Consider the following 19,153-nt stretch of genomic DNA (forward strand, 5'->3'; position numbering starts at 1 on the left):
TATAATATCCTTTTTCTTGGTGTAAACCATGTGGCCTGTTTTTAAGAGGGATTAGCCCCCTGTGATGTCGATCCATCTCTTTGAGTGTGTCCAAATACTTGTTCACAAAATCTGGATTATCTCCAATCACAGGAGTCATTTTCATATTATTTTTTGACATCTCATCAAAGATGAAGAAGAATATGGAAGTCTGGGCATTTACGGGGCTGACGACCGTCATAGGCTGGTTTTTAAGTGATCACTTTACACACGTGTAACATTCACCAATTCTACCCATTATTGACAACCACACTACTTAAATTCTTGGAAGTTCTATATATATGAACCAATTTAGAAACCTTGTTCTTGAATCACTAGAACTTCACTAGAGACATCTATTGGTGAGATGTAAATATATTAGTATGTGAGGTTCACCTCTTTGAAGTCGTCTACAGTGTAATGTGGGGGAGTCTGGATGGTTACTATATCCAAAATTAAACACGGTTATTAGATTGAGTTCTACTTTTATTTACATACATATGATAGTATGTGACGCGTTTTGACTTATTAAAACATTATCAAATACTGGACAATTCAATATGGAATTTTACCAACTATCTGCAGTTTCATAAATAAAGTCTGGATGGTTCCATTCTCCTCACACGTGCAAACAATTGTCTCCTTTGTTGCCTTCCCCACCTAACGACATCTTCCTTTTCGCATATTTCCCTTATCCTGGCGTTCCTTATTCTGTCTCATAGTAGACTCTTGCCAGATATGTTTCTTGGAGTCAGAATGATCGGTTTGTGTGTATGAGGAGATGCATGAATGTGGACATGTGAATGTATAGCAAATTAATAATAATAAATCCCTTACCGCACCCCAATGGTGCATAGGGCACTGCTTCATATAAACGCAGTGTTATCTCGATCGTTTTGCACATGAAGGAAAGGTGATCAGCCCTCCGCTTCAGGCACCAGTCCAGGGTAATATTGAATAAATATTAAAGTGAAAAAAAATCACTTATATTTATTAGACCCCCCTCTGGGAATCGAACCTGGGACCTCCAGAACGGTAGCCGAACATGCTGACCATTACACTACGGAGGCGGACAAAAAGCATATTTATGATAGCAAATTTATGAGTCAAATTTATAAATACTCAGGTATGGTCAGGTCAGTCGGAACAGTCGGCGGGTATGTATGAGGAGTCCGCCTCCGTAGTGTAGTGGTCAGCGCGCTCGGCTACCGTTCTGGAGGTCCCGGGTTAGATTCCCAGGGGGGGGTCTAATAAATATAAGTGATTTTTTTCACTCTAATATTTATTCAATATCACCCTGGACTTGTGCCTGAAGCGGAGGGCTGATCACCTTTCCTTCGCGTGTTAACGATCAAGATAACACTGCGTTTATATGATGCAGTGCCCTATTGTAAACCAAGATTTGGACGCACTCAAATTATTGAAAGTTTTTCTCGGTTACAATAGACAAGATGTCTCTTTTTGAAGATGGAGGGGAGGGACGAAGAGGACTCCAACTCCAGCAAGAACCGAGATGAGCACGAGGGCGCCGGAAGCAGTTCCGGCACATCGGGCTTCATGGACTTTGGCCAAGATGGTAAATACCCCAATTGCATTTTTTTGATAGACTTTTGAAACAATACTTTTCGGTCACTCCTTTCAAGAATGTCATAAATCAAAAAACTTGATTTTTCAGGAGAACGTTTTTAAAGTTTAAAAATATAATACATTGTATTAAAAATAAATATCAAGCCACTTATTGAACTTTTTTCTGTGCAACAGATCTTTTAAGGTAAAACCTGAAGGTTTTTTCTCCATTTGAAAAATATTTGGTATATAAAAAATAATTAAACAATACCTTTTCTTCAAAATGCAAAAACAACACTTTCTGCCCTGTAGCGGGTAAATCTTAAGTTAAAAGTATGCCTCTTTTACTGGGATATAGTACATTTTCTGGGCATTAGGAAAACATGCACAACTGAAAATTGACGATTTTTGATTTATGACGTTCTTGAAAGGAGTGAGCGTATTGTGTTCTTGTCACGATGGTACATTAAAAGTATAAAGAGATTGAAGACCATGAAACCTTCCGTGAAAATTTTGTTCAAAACGTCCTTACTTAAAGCTTATGCCTGAAAAATGTTGTTCAAAACATCTTTACTTAAAGTTTATGCCTGAAAAATGTTGTTCAAAACATCTTTACTTAATGTTTATGCCTGAAAAATGTTGTTCAAAACATCTTTACTTAAAGTTTATGCCTGAAAAATGTTGTTCAAAACATCTTAACTTAAAGTTTATGCCCGAAAAATGTTGTTCAAAACATCTTTACTTAAAGTTTATGCCTGAAAAATGTTGTTCAAAACATCTTTACTTAATGTTTATGCCTGAAAAATGTTGTTCAAAACATCTTTACTTAAAGTTTATGCCTGAAAAATGTTGTTCAAAACATCTTTACTTAATGTTTATGCCTGAAAAATGTTGTTCAAAACATCTTTACTTAAAGTTTATGTCTGAAAAATGTTGTTCAAAACATCTTTACTTAATGTTTATGCTTGAAAAATGTTGTTCAAAACATCTTTACTTAAAGTTTATGCCTAAAAATGTTGTTCAAAACATCTTTACTTAAAGTTTATGCCTAAAAATGTTGTTCAAAACATCTTTACTTAAAGTTTATGCCTGAAAATTGGAACATTTTTTTTATTTTATGCTTGAAAATTGTTGTTCAAAATATCATTACTAATTTTATGCTTGAAAATTATTGTTCAATACATATTTACCTTAAATTTTATGTCTATAAATTGTTGACCGTAATAACTTTAAATTTCGCTTAGATTTTTAGGCAAAACTCAAAGCCAGGTTTTTTGTTGACAGAAACATCTTTATGTTTATGCCTATAAATTGTTGACCAAAACCTCTTGAGTTATGCCTGTGAATAAATGACTAAAACATTTAAAAGTTTTTACCTGAAAATTATTGACAAAAACAAGATAAGTTAATACCTTGACCAAAGCATTTTAATATTTATGCCTGAAAATTGTTTTGTATTGCTTGTAAATTTTTGACCAAAAAATTTTTTCCTGGAATTTGTTGGCCAAAACATTTGATTTTTTTTTTATCGAAACACGTTTCACTTGATGCTTGAATCCCTCACATCCAGGCAAGTCCAGACCTCCGCTGCTCAGGTCGGGAGGCGTATGGCAGCGACCTCCGTTGCTGCGCCAGCTCGGGGGGAAGGTGCGGCGCTCCTGGAGCATGGGGGACATATCCCTGGGCAGCTCCAGCACTGATGATACCAACGTCGCACCCACCGCGTAAGTCAACTTTCTTCTTCATCGTCATCGTCATCTTTCTATAGATCCTGGGGATAACTGTCTGCGTTGCTCTTGGGATATCGACTGCCAGCTGTCTCTCCACCTTTTCGGGGGTCTGTCTGGGGTCTACGTCCTTCGGGATTTCCTTGAGGGACGAAGCGTCATCACAAGGTATTCCCGTGTCGAAGGCACATTTTTACAATTAATTTATTTATAAATATGAGTCATAGATGATAAAATTAGCCGATTGATAAAAATCAAAAAGATAGTGACGCGTATGCGCGCGTTGTAGATGTACAAGTCAGACGCTATATATGAACAGTTGAGGTACCACAAGTTGTGTAAGTAATATTAATCATTGTGTTTACCAAACCCAGTGAACCAACAAAAAAAAACAGAACTACAATAGATGGAATTTTTTCTCTTTCAAATCTACCTTCGTTATATGTTTAATTATAACTAACTAATCAACACTTCAGCGTGGTCAGGTCAGGAGTCTGAATAATCGATAATGAGGAGAAGTATGAATGTGAAAGAGGGTAAGAATGTTTGCAAGAGTGGTGTGGCATTCTATCCTCTCTATCTACCCCTGCAGGCAGCAGCGTGATGGTTACTTAGTTAAAATAAGATAAATAAGAATTGTTTAATATTTCTTGGTATATTGGTATTAACTAACTAACTAACCATCACGCCGCTTCCCCGCAGGGGTAGGCAGAGAGAGTCGAACGCCAAACCACTCGGTCTTTGCAAACATTCTTTGCCTCTTCTACATTCATGCATCTCCTCATACATACCCGACGATTATTACGACTCCTGACCCGGCCGCTTTCAAGTATTTGACATACCTGATTGTGCCAAGTATTGGTATTAATATAAGTAATATTTCATTGTTTTAGATATGGAAAGATGCCGGATGATTTCATCAATCGAATGGACATTGGTGAGTGCATTGAAAAAAAAAAAGTATTAATTAAATTGTACAACAATAATCAATATTAAGGTAAAAAAAAAACTATTGCACGATTTTGAAATAACAAATTCGAATACGTACAAAGTCCAAAAAAATAGAAAAAAATCGTTTTATGTTATATAACATTTAATAATATAAAAATTATAAAACCCTTATCCGCACCCCAATGGTGCATAGGGCACTGCGTCATATAAACGCAGTGTTATCTTGATCGTTTACACATGAAGGAAAGGTGATCAGCCCTCCGCTTCAGATACCAGTCCAGGGTAATATTAAATAAATATGACAATGAAAAAAACACTTATATTTATTTTACCCCCCTTGGGAATCGAACCCGGGACCTCCAGAACGGTAGCGGAGCGTGCTGACCATTACACTATGAAGGCGGACAAACGTTTATGCCATATATACCTTAAAAGACTTCACGCTTCACTTCAAGGTTTGGAATTACAAAAATGCTGGCCTTAATGTCATTAGGAGGTAAAATAGCAAGGTATAACCTAAAAATGCGATGGGGTTTCTCCATTATGATAATCGTATTTGATGTTTGCAGAAAACTTCGACATGATGCACTCAGACATGGTCCCGGTGGAGGTGTCGACGCTGCCGCACCCGCCCAAAACCACGCTGAAGCTTTCCCAGGGAGACAACACCCAGTACACCATCACCAAGAGCATACAGATCGACGCCTACACCCAGCAGTGCGACTTTGACTACGATATCGTCAAAACGACCAAGACCCCGACCAAGCACGACCAGCACAAGCGCAACACTGTCGCAGAGTCAACGTCAAAAGGACCCAAAGATGACAATTCCCGTAAAAAGTTCCCGTTCCCCCAAAACTTGCACTGGGGAGAATTTTGCTGCGAGAAGAAATGTGTCAAAACTGTCCCAATCGAAAACCAGTCTCCCAATAAATACAACGACAAGAAAGATAGAGCTGTGCCGATGACAAATATCATTATAAGCGACAAAGAAGCCCCCACCACTGTCAGTGTTGATTGCAGAGGCAAAATCAACCCGGAAGTCTTCGATTTCAGCGACAAGATGATCCACATACCAGATCTGAACTCCAGCCATCTGAAAGTCAACACGTACTTGACAAAACTAGCCAACCGAAATACAGGAACAGCTGGCGAAGGCGTGATGCAAAATTTAAACCAAAATGATATCATCGGCGATAATTTTAGAAGACATTCTGATCATATTCCCAGGACGGAGAGAGGGCAAGTCATGGTTAAAGCGAGCAGCTCGGAGAAACACCTCGGTGAAAGAAACACTCTCACGTGTCCGGCTAAATCTAGCCCCGAAAAGCAGAAATCACACGCGGAAAAAGCTAACGATAAAAGCACGAATACCAGTAGCCCGAAGAAGTTGGCAAAGGGACTTAACAAAGCGAAGAACATCCCGACTCTCAGCATCAAGATATGCGACGGTGCGCAAGACCAGGTGATCAAAAGCCCCGAAGACGTTACGGGCAAGACGAAGAGAGGTCTGGAAACAGACAGCAGCAACGAGTGCGAGTCGGAAACCGGGATACCGAAATCACCCACACTCTACATCTCCGGAGTGTCCATTTGCCGGGAGACTTCCCCCAAGTCTTCGCTGTCCACGACGGTCCTGGCAAACTCCGATTCCAACGTCTCGCGATCGGTATCTCAGGCCCAATACTTCACAAGAACCAGCTCATTCCGTCTGCCGAGCTCTGAGCAAAAATCGCCGAAAGCGAAACAGAAGATCGCCTGGAAGGACTATAAGGAGCTGTCCAAAGTCCTGCCGACTAGTCCGGTGATAGTCCACGTGACTTCTCCGTCCCTGTCTCCCTGCAGCGAGACTATGAACACCTCAACATACACTCCTGGATCCCCAGAACTTTATACTCCGTCTCTTCTACGCTCTACGACCCCAACCGGACCTAGAAACAAGCGCGCCAGAGGTCATCTGTCCGAAGACAGTATTCTTAATGTGACAGTACTGCCACCTTCTCACTTCAGCGACGACGTATTCATGGACGATGATGACCCAGGCCTGATGAATGATTGCTCCAACGATAATACGGACAATGACAACTCTCTGCATTGCCCTTTGAGGGGAACCGTCTACACCGGATGCCACAGCGGGGGTATTATGATCAGCAACATGTCTTCGATCGGTTCTTCAAAAAAAGAATCCGTCAGCTCCGAATCGAAGCGCAGTCTAGAATACATGTCCCCGAGTAAAGACGACGAAGCACTCTACGAAAACATCTTCCCTAAAAATTCCATCAACGATCAACTCGCCTTCGAGCTGTCTTTACCAAATTCCCCAACCGGAATGACGAGCGCCAAGTGCAACTTGCAGAAGTCCTGGTCGGCCCGGCCGCTCATCACTCTGAATGACTTCTCCGACGACGCTTTGGCCAGCTCCAAATTGAAGTCCAAGAGCGCCAACGAACCGGAAAGAGACAGAGAGATGTTCCACTTTCCGAAATCGTCCACAGATGGCGCCCTGAGTTCCGTTTTGCACGTCCAAGAATCGAACCTAAGCTCGGACGACTTCCACGAGGCCCTGTTCCTCCTGGAGAGATCTCCCAAAACACGAGATTCAAAAAGAAGAAAGAGAAGCAAAAAGAAGGATAAGTCGGGGGATAAAGATGCCAAGAAGGAACGCGAAGCTAATAGCGAAAGGAAGCTAGAGCCCAAATGCGAAGAGCAAGTCAGACACAGTGCGGAGAATTTGAAACAAGAAAAAGCCGATGCGGAAGAGGCGTCTTCGGTGAACTGTTGCATCATCGACAATGATTCTCCGTCAGTTGAACAAGACGAAGTCAGCTCTGCTCTTTAACGAGGCTGCCAAAATAAGTGTACATTATAAAGCTTAATTATTGGAAATTCAAATCTATTTTAAAGCCATCTTAAATTAATTAAAAAACCCGCACAGTATTATTGAATATAAAAATTTTTAACTTCAATTTGGACGTTTTACAGACTAATTGGACAAGTTGGAAATAAAATTAGACGTTTAACTAATCCAATTGGACATTTTACAAGACAGATTGGACATTTTACAAGACGGATCGGACGTTTTCCAAGTCAAATTGGGTGTTTTACAAGACAGGTCAGACGTTTGACAGGACAAATTGGACGATTTATAGGACAAATAGGACGATTTGCAGAACAAATAGGACGTTGTACAAGATATCTGACGTTTTACAAGACAGATAATCTGACATTTTACAGGACAAATTAGATGTTTTACAAGACGGATCGAACGTTTTCCAAGACAAATTGGACGTTTAACAAGACAGGTCAGACGTGTGACAAATTTGACGTTTTACAGGACAAATTGAATGTTTTACAGGACAAACGGGGCGTTTTCAAGACATCTGACATTTTACAGGACAAATAGTACGATTTACAGGACAAATAGGATGTTTTACAAGACATCTGACGTTTTACAAGACATATTGGACGTTTTACAAGACAGATCATCTGACATTTTACAGGACAAATTAGACGTTTTACAAGACGGATCTAACATTTTCCAAGACAAATTAGACTTTTTATAAGACATATTAGACGTTTTACAGGACAAATTTGATATTTTACATGACAAATTGGACATTTTACAAGAGAAATTGGAAATTTTACAAGCCAAATTGGATGTCTTACAAATCAAATTTGACGTTTTACAAGACAAACTGGATGTTTAACAAATCAAATTGGACGCTTAACAAATTGAATAAGACGTTTAAAAAAACAGATTGGACATTTTACAAGACAAACTGGACTTTAACAAATCATATTGGACGTTTATCTTTTTTATAAAATAAAATAAAAAGTCCAATTAGTTTTGTAAGGCATCCAATATGAAGTGAAAAACCAGGATATTTACATATATATTCATATTATTAATAAGTTCAATTCACAAATTTATTCGGCAGTCACTTTGTGGTAATATCTATACATTTTCAATCGCAATTTCGCTCGGTAATTACCACTATGGTGAACACCAAGTAAAATTGAAAATAAGACAACTTCATTCTACTTTAAAAGCATCATGGCAGAAGACTGAGCATAAAACATAATTCCATATTTCTAAGAGACCAAACATAAAAATTAAATTAAAAAAATTAAATAAAAAATTAAACGCAAATGTAGCCAAAGCAATATGTTTTAAAATATGTAAGTTTGCTTACTTTAAATCTAGACAAAACAAAATATATTATATCTTTCAAGTATAATATTTTTTTCATATGTACATATAAAATTTATCGTCGTTGTCAATATATGAATGTTTATTTGTTAATTATTTGCTAGCTGTATGCGGCCACGCGTTGCTGTGGCTCAGTCTGGTTAAATGGAAAATAAATCATATAGAAAGCTCACATTTCTAATATGTGACATTTCGCAATACCTGTGAAGCAATAAAAATATTAGAAGTCTATAAAAAAGTAATGCAATCGAAGACAAATGCAGCTGTCAAGAAGCACGCTGTCCGCCATGAGCAATGTTTTGATATTGCGTGCGTTGCTGTTGCGTTCAACAGTTGGCGCTGCCACTGCGGTCAAACAAGGTGTTATAATTTTTTTTATCTGTCCTAGGTAAAAACACCCGTCACAGGTGAATACAGTAAGTGACTGACAGTAAGTTGTCAAGAAGCATACTGTCCGCCATGCGCAATAATTACTATAGCATATGTTGGTGTTAAGTTCAATAGATGGCGCCGCCATTCTGGTAAAAATATAAATTTTTCCAAAAAATGTGTTTCACCTGAAGGAAAAGCATGTACAAAATGTTTGGAGCTTGCAAAACTATAATTTTGTAATATATGTTATGAAAATATGTAAAAAACGTGTCAAAGTTACCTAAATCGTGGCCAAATTAAACGAATAACATATGAAATTTCATTATATGACATTGTATTTATAACGCATCACTCAGTAAGTTTGTTGTAGGATGACCTCTTTTTATTCGCTTCTATGAAATTTCCACGCTTTTCTTGCGTCATTTCTTTTCATTCAAACCCTTATCCGCACCCCAATGGTGCATAGGGACTACATCATATAAATGCAGTGTTATCGCGATCGTTAACACATGCAGGAAAGGTGATAAGCCCTCCGCTTCCGGTACCAGTCCAAGGTAATATTGAATGAATTAAATATAAGAGTGAAAAAATCTCTCATATTTATTTGACCACCCCTGGGAATCGAACCCGGGACCTTCGGTACGGTAGCCGAGCGCGCTGACCATTACCCTACGGAGGCGGCAATTACAAAAGTAACGCTACAAAGAAAGATCACAACTCTAATGTATGGAAGTGAAGTATGGAGTTGGTAAACTAAGTATGAATGTAGACTTTTTTATTTTAATTATTATTTTTATTAAATTTAAAGGAAAAACCCGCAAAGCGTCTATTTTAGATGCTTTGCGGGAGAATATTCTGGATCGTTCAGCAAAACAATGTATGATAGATGTTCGAATGGTGAAATAAGGAATGAATGCAAAGCTGGGACAAGCAATATCGATAAAATTAAGAAAGGTGTGTTGAGATGGTTTGGACGTGTGGAACTAATGAGCGAAGAAATGTAAAACAAATTTGTGAGGCGAATGTAGCTAAAGGAGCAGAGAAAAACCGAGAAAAGTTTGGCACGATCAAGTATGTCAAATGCTAAAAAAAAACAAATTTAAGGAATAACCCGCAAAGCGTCTATTTTATATGCTTGTCTGCAGGTTGGATATTAAGGATAGGGAATGTAAATATGAAAAATATACCACAAACACTCGGACCAATTGAAAATACATCTTTCTTGAATTCATATTGCGATTGGCGGGAATCGAACCCACGATGCCAGTTTTGCAGTCGAGTGTCTGCTCAACTACGCTACTGAATGCAGTCGGAATGCGATCTCTCAGTGCGGCAAAACCACGTATGGTACATGTTCCGATGGTGATATAAGGAAAAAACGCAAGGCTGAGATAAGCATTATAGATACATGTAACAAAAGTGTGTTGAGATGGTAGTAAAATAGAAAGCACACGTTTTAAATTATGCCATGTAATGGAATGTCAGATGACAGACTTCCACGTATCGCCCTTCAAGGAATCCCTGAAGGACGCAGACCTCCGAAAAGGTGGAAAGACAGCTGGGAGTCAACATCCCAAGAGCTACAAGCGGAGGCACAAACAGATCCTTAGGATCTAGAAAAAGAAGTAGAAGAAGAAGTCAATTTATTGAAAACATCAAAAATATGTAGTTGGGATACAGAGGATGATTGTAGAATGAGTGCAGTCGGAATGCGATCTCTCAGTGCGGCAAAACCATGTATGGTAGACGTTCAAATGGTGATATAAGGAAAGAATGCAAGGCTGAGATAAACATTATACATAAAATTAAGAAAGGTATGTTGAGATGATTTGGGCATGTGAATCGAATCAGTGAAGAAAGAATAGTAAAATCAAATTTATGAAGCAAACGTAGTTTAAAACAGAAGCAGAGGGAGACCAAGGAAACTTCGCACGATAAAGTATAACAAATACCTGGGTTTAGTCGGGTCAGGAGTCGGAATAATCGGCGGGTATGTATGAGGAGATGCATGAATGTGAAAGAGGCGAATATTGCTTGCAAAGATAGATTGGTGTGGCGTTGGGTTGTCGGGAAGCGGCGCGATGGTACGTTAGTTAGTTATCATTAACTTGCAAATTGAACGTCAGATTGTTTTAAAATTTTGACACTTTAAAAGGTTGGTATTTCGTAAAAACATTTGTCAACAGCGGCACCAACTATATATATGTCATGCTACGAACTTACTGAGAGATGTGTTGGAATTCGTAGTAAATATTGTAGTATTATAATTATTATAGTGATGGAAGGCTGTTCTATACAATTTTTAGTCAAATTTCTTACATAAATGATATATTTTAGGCATTGAAATCATCAAGAATTTCTATGACATTTTTCTTCCATTTTATACAGCTATAAAAACTGATTTATCAAACTGTTTACAAACTTACTTACATACTTGGCCTGTTCAATTCATACGTAGATTGACATTATAAAACAAAATGTACTTTATTTTATTAAAATAAAACACTTGAATATACCACTTTAATGAGTTTTATTTATATGTACAACTAGTTTTGAAAACGACAGATGTTTTCATATTCTGGTACAAATTAAAATATAGGGAAGGGAGGGAGGTTAAGGAACAAGATTATTATAATTACACTCTATTACAAATAAAGGTCAAGTCATGAATAATTTAGAAAATTTAGATATACATAAAAATTTAAATTCAGATAAAACAATAATTAATTATTAATAATATACTGTTTAAAAATACGTCACCATTATTATCAATGTTTCCTTTTACAAAAAATCTTGTTCTTTAACCCCCCTCCCTTCCCTATATTTATTAACCTAAATATACACCTAAATATATTTTTGTTTGTTAGTTTTAATTTGTACTAGAAGATGAAAACATCTGTCATTTTCGAAACTAGTCGCATGTATAAATAAAACTCATTAAAGTGGTATATTCAAGTGTTTCATTTTAATAAAATAATCATGTCATTCCACAAAGTTAATGCCGAATCAATAAATAATATAAAATGTACTTTATTCAGAAGTAACATGTCTGGGGGTCCCCTTCAAAATATTCACCTACCCGACACACACACTTATACAAACAGTGTTTCCACTTCTGGAAACAGTCCCAGCTTCTCTTGTGAGGTCTTTCAAGTCCTTAGCAGCATTTGCCTTAATCTCGGGAATCATATCAAATCTTTTTCCTTTCAATGGTCTTTTGAGCTTGGGGAACAAGAACAAGAAATAGCGAGATCAGGTGAGTAGGGTGGATGGGGAAGAACAACAATGGAGTGTTTGGCCAAAACTTAAATGGGTTGGAGCTTAGTTGTTTTATCAGCTTCAGTCCATTGAGATTTTAGAACTCGTGGTTTTTAACCAAATATTCTTTTTTCTTTCCCACTCACCCTACTCACTTGATCTCGCTCCTTCTAACGTATTCTTGTTCCCCAAACTCAAAAGACTCTTGAAAGGAAAAATATTTGAGATGATTCCCAAGATAAGGCAATCGCGATAAAGTAGTTGAAGGACATCACAAAAAGAAGCGTTCCAGGACTGTTTCCAAAAAAAACTAACCAACTAACCATCACGCTCCTTCTCCGCAGGGGTAGGCAGAGAGAATAGAACGCCACACCACTCTGTCTTTGCAAACATTCTTCGCATCTTCCACGTTCATGCATCTCCTAATACATACCCGCCGATTGTTACGACTCCTAACCTGACCACTTTCAAGTATTTGGCATACCTGATCGTGCCATGTTTTTCTCGGTCTTCCTCTGCTGCTTTTTCTAACCTAACCTATCCTGACCACTTTAAAGTATTTGGCATACCTGATCGTGCTATGTTTTTCTCGGTCTTCCTCTGCTCCTTTTTCCACTTACGTTCGCCTCATAAATTTGGACCCAGACATGTAGTTACATTAAATAAAGCACACTTTGTTTTATGACGTCAATCTATGCATCAATTGTCATAACAGTCTTCATACAATCAATTTCCAAAGCTGATTCAAGACTTACCTAGTGTAGTAATTGCCCCACAGTATTATTTTAAACATATTTTCGCTGTGAAACTTATACTATGCACTGTGTCAAAAATTTGTTTAAAAAAATTCAATAAAAAATTTATTAAAGGGAAAAGCTGTTACATATATAGAATATTCATGTTAAATATTGTTTATTTCTGTTAAATGATAAATAAAAATCCATTGTGATAACTGTCAAAATATTTTATTGCTTGCTATTAGCTCCTCCCAGCAAAGCACACCAATCACAATTAACACATTGTTTACAACATTTTGAGTGTGTCCAAATACATCTCACCAATAGATGTCTCTAGTGAAGTTCTAGTGATTCAAGAACAAGGTTTCTAAATTGGTTCATATATATAGAACTTCCAAGAATTTGAGTAGTGTGGTTGTCAATAATGGGTAGAATTGGTGAATGTTACACGTGTGTAAAGTGATCACTTAAACCAGCCTATGACGGTCGTCAGCCCCGTAAATGCCCAGACTTCCATATTCTTCTTCATCTTTGATGAGATGTCAAAAAATAACACATTGTTTGTGGGAATCGCTTAAAAGCACAGCCGGGAGTCAACATCCCAAGAGCGACATGCGGAGGCACAAACAGATCCCTAGGATCTACAAAAAGAAGAAGCTTAAAAGCGTCTTTCACATACTGTTGTTAGAGAGCGGGAGATGCTTATAAGCGTTCTATTTGCTTACTTTTGGTAGAGCGCGAGAGACGCCTAGAGACATTGTACAGATGCGAATTGAGTTTGCGGTTACTTGTGATTAGTACACGATCCGAATTAGTATACTAACACATTGTTTACGGTAAACGCTTAAAAGCGTCTTTGACATAATGTTGGTAGAGAGCGGGAGACGCTTATAAGCCTTCTATTTGCTTACTTTTGGTAGAGCGCAATTCGCCATAAAAACATTGTACAATACATATCCTTTCAAGAACGTCATAAATCAAAATAATTGATTTTTCAGGAGAACGTTTTTAAAGTTTAAAAATATAATGCAATGTATTAAAAATAAATATCAAGCCACTTATTGAACTTTTTACTGTGCAACAGATCTTTTTAGGTAAAACCTGCATGTTTTTTCTCCATTTGCAAAATATTTAGTATATTTAAAAAAATAATTAAACAATACCTTTTCTTCAAAATGCAAAAACAACACTTTTTGCCCTGTAGTGGGTAAATATTATGTTAAAAATATGCCTTTTTTGCTGGGATATAGTACATTTTCTGGGCAGTCCAAAAACATGCACAACTGAAAATTGACAATTTTTGATTTATGACGTTCTTGAAAGTAGTGAGCGATATAAGAAATGGGTTTGCGATTACTTGTGATTAGTATATGATCCTAATTAGTATACTAATTAGGGTCGGGGTTGATGGAAAAACCGCCAGACAACAATGTGTTAACACTTCATTTCATTTCATTCAAACCCTTATCCACACCCCAATGGTGCATAGGGCACTGCATCATACAAACACAGTGTAATCTTGATCGTTAACACATGAAGGAAAGGTGATCAGCCCTCCGCTTCAGGTACCAGTCCAGGGTAATATGGATAAAATATTAGGGTGAAAAAATCACTTATATTTATTTGACCCCCCTGGGAATCGGAGCCGGGACCTCCAGAACGGTAGCTGAACGTGCTGACTATTACACTACAGAGGCGGACATTAACTTATTAAGGCGGAGGTGTTAACGCACTTTATGGAAACGTACATAGAACTATAAGTACACAGAAACACATTCAATGGTGCATAGTGCACAGCCATGGAAGCCTGGCTTATGACCTGTCACCAGATTCCAACTGAAGTACAAAATCACTTGTTAAAATAAAAAAAATCCTTATCCGCACCCCAGTGGTGCATAGGGCACTGCGTCATATAAACGCAGTGTTATCTTGATCGTTAACACGTGAAGGAAAGGTGATCATCCCTCCGCTTCAGGTACCAGTCCAGGGTAATATTGAATAAATATTATAATGAAAAAATCACTTATATTTATTTGACTCCCCCCCCTGGGAATCGAAACCGGGGCCTCCGAAACGGTAGCCAAGCGCGCTGACCATTACACTACGGAGGCGGACAAAAATACAACATATATATATATATACAATACATCTTCCGAGAATACAGGCAATATGGCAGAACTCCTTACCTGATCCTTGTTCTTTTGCCTTCCTAGTTTTATCATCGATTTACACAAACAAAATGTCACAGCTGACTGTGGTACGACAGGTTGTCAATGAAAAAAAAAACAAATGATTATAATAAGTTTAATTTCATAGGTTATCATACATGGGGAAATCATCATCATGTTATATTTTTAATTATTTGTCACACAATACTAGCACGCTACGTACAAGGCACAATATTTGATATAATATACGAATATCTATATATATATATCTATATATATATATATATATATATATATATATATATATATATATATATATATATATATATATATATATATATATATACATATATACATTTATAAACGCTTTAATTCTATGATATCATTCTAATGGATAGATAGGTTTACAAATGTTAATGAATCCAATTGATAAAGTCCGTTACAAAAAAGGACTAAAAAAAGTGTCTACCCAAATATACGCTTTTCAGTAAAACTAAGCATTGGCAGTTCAACTGTCCAAACCTTAAACACAGTAAGGGACATTTTATTTGAAAAACGTATTTTGCATTTTTGGACTAAGTAGATTCTACTTAGTCCAAAAATGCAAAAAAACCTTGCTACAAAAAAATGTCTCTTACTATGTTTTAAGTTTGGAGAGCCGAGTTGTGTCCCTCAGAACAGGAACAGGAGTAATAAATAGTAAGGTGTCCCAATGTAAATATTTGGGCTGTTGGCTTAGTGACCAGTGGGCCATTTTCAAAAGATGATGTCAGGATAGAAATGGTGAGAAACTGATTCTTCAAAATGCATAGTTTCTTTAGTAATAGAAAGTTCAACGTCAATCTACGCATGAGAATTGTATCACACTTCGTCGTTTCATTGGTTTTCTATGGCGTCCAATGGCAACGAGGATTCTCTCCCAGGTAATCACAAAGAAGATTGAAGTAATTGAAATATGGTGCTGTAAAAGAATGCTTGAAATATGAACGGTTAAGACAGTTTAAAATGCAAGTGTTTTAAGACGAATTAGAATAAAAGAGTGTTAAAGACACTATTCTATAGACGCATTTCATGAACTGATATAGTCAGCAACGTGAATATACTCCAATCTGAGGCATGTGCTTTGTGTCAAGCAAGCAGGCAAGTCATCATACCTAATAGAGGGTCGACGAGGTGTGGGCAGAAGGCAGATCTCCTGGCTCCGGGATATACGAGATTGGACGGAGATCAGGACTGTCGAGGCGCTATCTAAATAGCTCTATCTAAACAGCTCTAAAGCTGCTCAAGAAAGGGACAATTACTCTTGAGGAATAGTTGTCAAGGGGGACTTGACATGACGTTCACAGAAGTAAAACAATGAAGTTTAATTTCTTTGGCCATTTTATGAAGGGAGAGAAATACGAATTAAAACATCTAAATCGAGTTGTTTGGCTAACGCCTCTGACGTCACGAAAAATCTACCCTAAAAAAGTTTTTCCCTCGGGCCATTCATCTTCATTTATCTCGGTCATCCTGACAAGCTGGCTCCGCAGGAATATTGCATCCGATGACCGATAGTTTTCTCTACATTTCATCATGCCTAATTCTCAATTACCCCTTTGCACGCTGTTTATTTTTGGGTTCAAAATCGTAAAATCTTTCCATTTTTTTTCTTCATACTTGTATTATACAAGGCAAAGTGAAAGGTAAATGCAGCAAAGGAAGAAGGTGTATATCCTGGCTTAACAACTTGAGAGAGTGGTTCCACTGTAGCACTGAGGCGCTGTTCAGAGCGGCTGCAGACAGAGTAAAAAATTGCCATTATGATTGCCAACAAAAAAACATTATGACACATTAATTACGACAGCCCTTTTGAAGAAAACTGATATCTATAGATTCATCATTAAAAATGTCTTAAATTTATTATTGGTATTTTATATTGGAATATAATTTCTAAGGAAGACAGTATGATGTTAAAATTAGACGATTCACAATGAGAAAAGGGATTTTTTTTAAAGAATATTTTTTGCCTTACAAAAAAGTGCAGTGAGACCACACCTAAAATTGGTCTGGTGTATTTTATTACAATATCGTAGTCATACAGGAGAAAGTGTATTTTTTATAAAAACGTGATCATTGACTTTTTGATATCTTACTAGCTTAATATTGCCCTGAAAAAATCCCAAAGCAATTTTAAACTTGGAAGTATAATATCTTGACTTGTTTAAAATGCCTAGCGGCATTGATGTTTATTTTCTTGCCAAGCAAAAGTGACTTAAATGGCCCTCCTGAACATTTTACGTTTTGATAGTTGGTCAATTTCTCCCGTACGACTACGATATACAAAAGTCAAAAACCCTTTTTACAATAATTGATAAGCATTATGGTTGAAAAAGAGGTTAATGAGTAACGATATTAAGGTAAAAGAAATATCAGTGAATATCGACTTCAAGGTGGGGACTGACCGGAGCCATTTTGTCGTAACATAATTCATTCGATGCGAGCATTCAAATATGTAGTCAGTATAGCTTTCAGAGTGCTCCATCCGATGTTCGGATGCTCACCGCGAATATTTTGTTACGACGAAATGCTGCGGTCAGTCCCCACCTTAAAATAATTACAATATGACAAAACACACCTACAGTAGAACCTCAATATAACGAATCTTAAAGGAGTTATGAAAAAAAAGAATAAACAAGTGATTTGTCATATTGAAGTTTGGATGGCTAAAAAACTATTGTATTGAGGTTTACCCTCTTATCTGTTGATCTCTATTATAACCAGTTCTATGGGATTCAACCTCATTAAAACGAATCTGCTAGTAAGTACACAATTTGTTATGAGGTTCGTTACATCAAGGTTCAACTGTGAATATAACAATATGTTGCAAAAAAAATCACAAGGAATTAAAAGGATAAAGGTAGTATAATAAATCTCAATAAATGCTAATATCAATATGGAATAATATCGTAAAAAAAACACACAAAAAGATTTTTTAATAATAATCTATAAGCAAGAACTGTAATGGAAAATGCATCATATTTTTAGGATGGCAATTTAATATTGTTCTAAAATTTAAAAAAAAAACATTTATTTTGTTTATGGTTAACTTCTGAAATATGTTCATTTATAAGCAAGAACTGTAGAGGAAAATGGCATGGTGTTTTTTTAAATATTTTTTTTAGGATGGCAATTTTATCTTATTTTAAAATTCAATTTTTTATTTATTTTGTCTATGGTTAACTTTGAAAAATGCTCAAAATCTTTTTACATATAATGGGTGCTGGAGGATTGTTTAATTGAGTACAGCTGATGTTTAAATTTATATGCAACTAGTATTTTTTAACTCGAATAAGTATATATACAATTTCCAGTCTTCCAATTACATTACAAACAAACAAAAAAATAAATATTTGCTAGGTTCATATGTTACTGGATATTGCACAAACAGTTTAAATATGGATTTCATACATGAGAATTGACTGATGGTGTGGTTGAAAATAAATTTCTAAAATGGAGACTAATTATTCTCAAAATATATTTACTTTAGAATGATATTTTCTTAAATTAGGAAATCATAATAATCAATGCTGGATTTTCGATTTCTCTGGATATCAAGCTTCATTTATTGATTCGGCAGTCATTTTGTGGTAATATCGATTGATTTCAAACTTGACTTTTACATGGTAAATACCACTGTTAAATTTTTCCCTCCCGGTGGTATGTATTCACTACAACTCGAGTTTAAAAATGAGAATATAAGTATAAATTATAATAGATTCGGGCTCAGAATTTTTGTATTCCTCCGTAATACTATTACACGTTACATAAAAATATTATAATATAATGTTATTCATTTGCAGCGACGGAAATAAATAAATTGTAAAATAAATCGGGGATAGAATCACCAATACACAGACGTTTCTCAGAGTATGCGTGCGTGTCGCAGGCGCACGCGGCGTCATAATGTTTCGGACGATCTCATTTTAGTTGCGCAACAACATCTTGTGGACAACAACAACAAGACGTCGTTCGGGATGGTTGTATCGCTACACTAGCTGTGGCGGATACTTACGATGATTTTTTTCTTTCTTTTTTAGGTACTTATCAGAGCTAACATTATAATAATAAAACCCCTATCCGCACCCCAATGATGCATAGGGCACT

General features: G+C 36.7%; 1 protein-coding gene across 1 annotated transcript in view; it reads left to right on the forward strand.

Annotated features, from left to right (window-relative positions):
* The window catches only part of LOC148307157 (uncharacterized), a 37,922-nt gene extending 29,527 nt beyond the window's left edge, over positions 1–8,395 (forward strand). Inside the window, exons 20-23 of the mRNA XM_088263876.1 lie at positions 1,486–1,594; positions 3,155–3,308; positions 4,205–4,248; positions 4,832–8,395. Coding sequence (XP_088120002.1) covers positions 1,486–1,594; positions 3,155–3,308; positions 4,205–4,248; positions 4,832–7,101 — 2,577 coding nt within the window. The 3' untranslated portion in view covers positions 7,102–8,395. The remainder of the gene's footprint in view (positions 1–1,485; positions 1,595–3,154; positions 3,309–4,204; positions 4,249–4,831) is intronic.
* The last annotated feature ends 10,758 nt before the right edge of the window (positions 8,396–19,153 follow it).

The sequence above is a fragment of the Brachycentrus maculatus genome, unplaced genomic scaffold (assembly GCF_059751285.1).
Source record: "Brachycentrus maculatus isolate JH-2025_06_01 unplaced genomic scaffold, ASM5975128v1 h1tg000206l, whole genome shotgun sequence".
In the NCBI taxonomy this organism is placed as follows: Eukaryota; Metazoa; Arthropoda; class Insecta; order Trichoptera; family Brachycentridae; genus Brachycentrus; species Brachycentrus maculatus.